At 32.7% G+C, this 1,758-nt stretch overlaps 1 protein-coding gene across 1 annotated transcript; it reads left to right on the top strand.

Moving 5' to 3' along the window:
• Positions 1 to 218: 218 nt before the first annotated feature.
• Positions 219 to 1,231, top strand: HELRODRAFT_184382 (hypothetical protein; the record flags this gene model as incomplete). The annotated part of the gene is made up of 4 exons (XM_009023974.1): positions 219 to 233; positions 325 to 402; positions 759 to 987; positions 1,077 to 1,231. The coding sequence occupies 4 exons, from the start codon at positions 219 to 221 to the stop codon at positions 1,229 to 1,231; spliced, it is 477 nt and encodes a 158-aa protein (XP_009022222.1).
• Between the last annotated feature and the right edge of the window lie 527 nt (positions 1,232 to 1,758).

A 1,758-nucleotide genomic window follows, 5' to 3' on the forward strand; every position in this document is an offset into this window, starting at 1 on the left:
AAAAAACGAACTACAAACATATTAACGCCAAACATTCGGTAGAATTTATAGAATATTGTAAAAATTATGGTCTATTACCAACATATATATATATATATATATATATATATATACTTTAATTTAATATTTAATATTCGCATAAAAAGAATCATCCCATCCGACCAAATTTAATTTAATAGTAAATATTTCATTATTTAATAAATATTCAGTGTTGCAGCATGCATCAAACGAAGGTTGATTTCTATTTTGGAGGGCTAGCTGGCAATCTCTTTGCAGTTGCTGGTTGCCTCGCAAATTACGACATCGCGGTCGGCTTAACTCCAGCTGTTGAACAATACGTACCAAGTGAAAACCGATGGTACATGGCGGAACCTCTACCTCATGCAGTTGCGAATTTGGCAGGTCTTTAATATCTTTATTTTGTGGTTTCTATTAATAATTCAATTTTAACTATAAAACATTTGCTCAAATTTGTATTAATTTTCAAAAAAACTTTTAATATTTGACATTTTTGACTAAAAATTATTAATAACGTTAACGTTAATTATAAAGATCACTGCGTTTTCGGCATAATTCAACTTGTAGTTGTCTTTTTTTCTCTATGTTCATCGTCTCTTCCATCAGTGACGACACATTAAGTCCATGTCCTTGATAGAAATTTTGGGTTTAATCAACTACAAGTTGAACAGTGCCGTATACGCAGTAATCTTAATTAATATCAATCAATCAATCAATCAATCAATCAATCAATCAATTAGCTTATAAAGCGCTATTTCCGCGATGTTCAACAGCTCTCCTCAATGAATTTTGAAAACAGATGGGTCTTGAGATCCGCTCTGAACTTCGTAAGTGATGGAGAAGTAGTAAGAGAAGTAGGTAGAGAGTTCCAGAGAAAAGGACCAGAAAAAGCAAAAGCAGATTTGGCAAAAGAGTGTTTAACACGAGTTAAGAAAAAGCGAGAAGACGATCGTAAACCGGGGCGTTTAGGTTCAATTAATATATCTGATAAATACTTAGGAAATAATTTAGATTGAGACTTATACATGAACGTGCAAATTTTAATTTCTATTTTGGAGGGCTAGCTGGCAATCTCTTTGCAGTTGCTGGTTGCCTCGCAAATTACGACATCGCGGTCGGCTTAACTCCAGCTGTTGAACAATACGTACCAAGTGAAAATTTTGACCAGCGACATCTTTCTGTTTCAGTCGCTGGGATACGACGCACAATGTAAATGTTTTAGTTTTTCGAGTTTTGAACACCCTGGAAGGCTGTTTTTTTCAGTGGCTGATATATTGTAAGAAAGGTAATTTAATTCTACATAAGTGGTAGAAATCTTTTTTTGAGGCCGCAATTATGAATGGTGAAAAAAAATATTTTTGTGATTTGATGCACAATGTAAATGTTTTAGTTTTTCGAGTTTTGAACACCCTGGAAGGCTGTTTTTTTTAGTGGCTTATATATTGTTAGAAAGGTAATTTAATTCTACATAAGTGGTAGAAATCTTTTTTTGAGGCCGCAATTATGAATATTGAAAAAAAATATTTTTGTGATTTTATGCACAATGAAGTGTGTTTGTTTTTCGTGTTTTGAACACCCTGGAAGGCTGTTTTTTTCAGTGGCTGATATATTGTAAGAAAGGTAATTTAATTCTACATAAGTGGTAGAAATCTTTTTTTGAGGCCGCAATTATGAATATTGAAAAAAAATATTTTTGTGATTTGATGCACAATGAAGTGTGATTGTTTTTCGTGTTTTGAA

Source organism: Helobdella robusta (genome assembly GCF_000326865.2).
Source record: "Helobdella robusta unplaced genomic scaffold HELROscaffold_381, whole genome shotgun sequence".
NCBI classification, from domain to species: Eukaryota; Metazoa; Annelida; class Clitellata; order Rhynchobdellida; family Glossiphoniidae; genus Helobdella; species Helobdella robusta.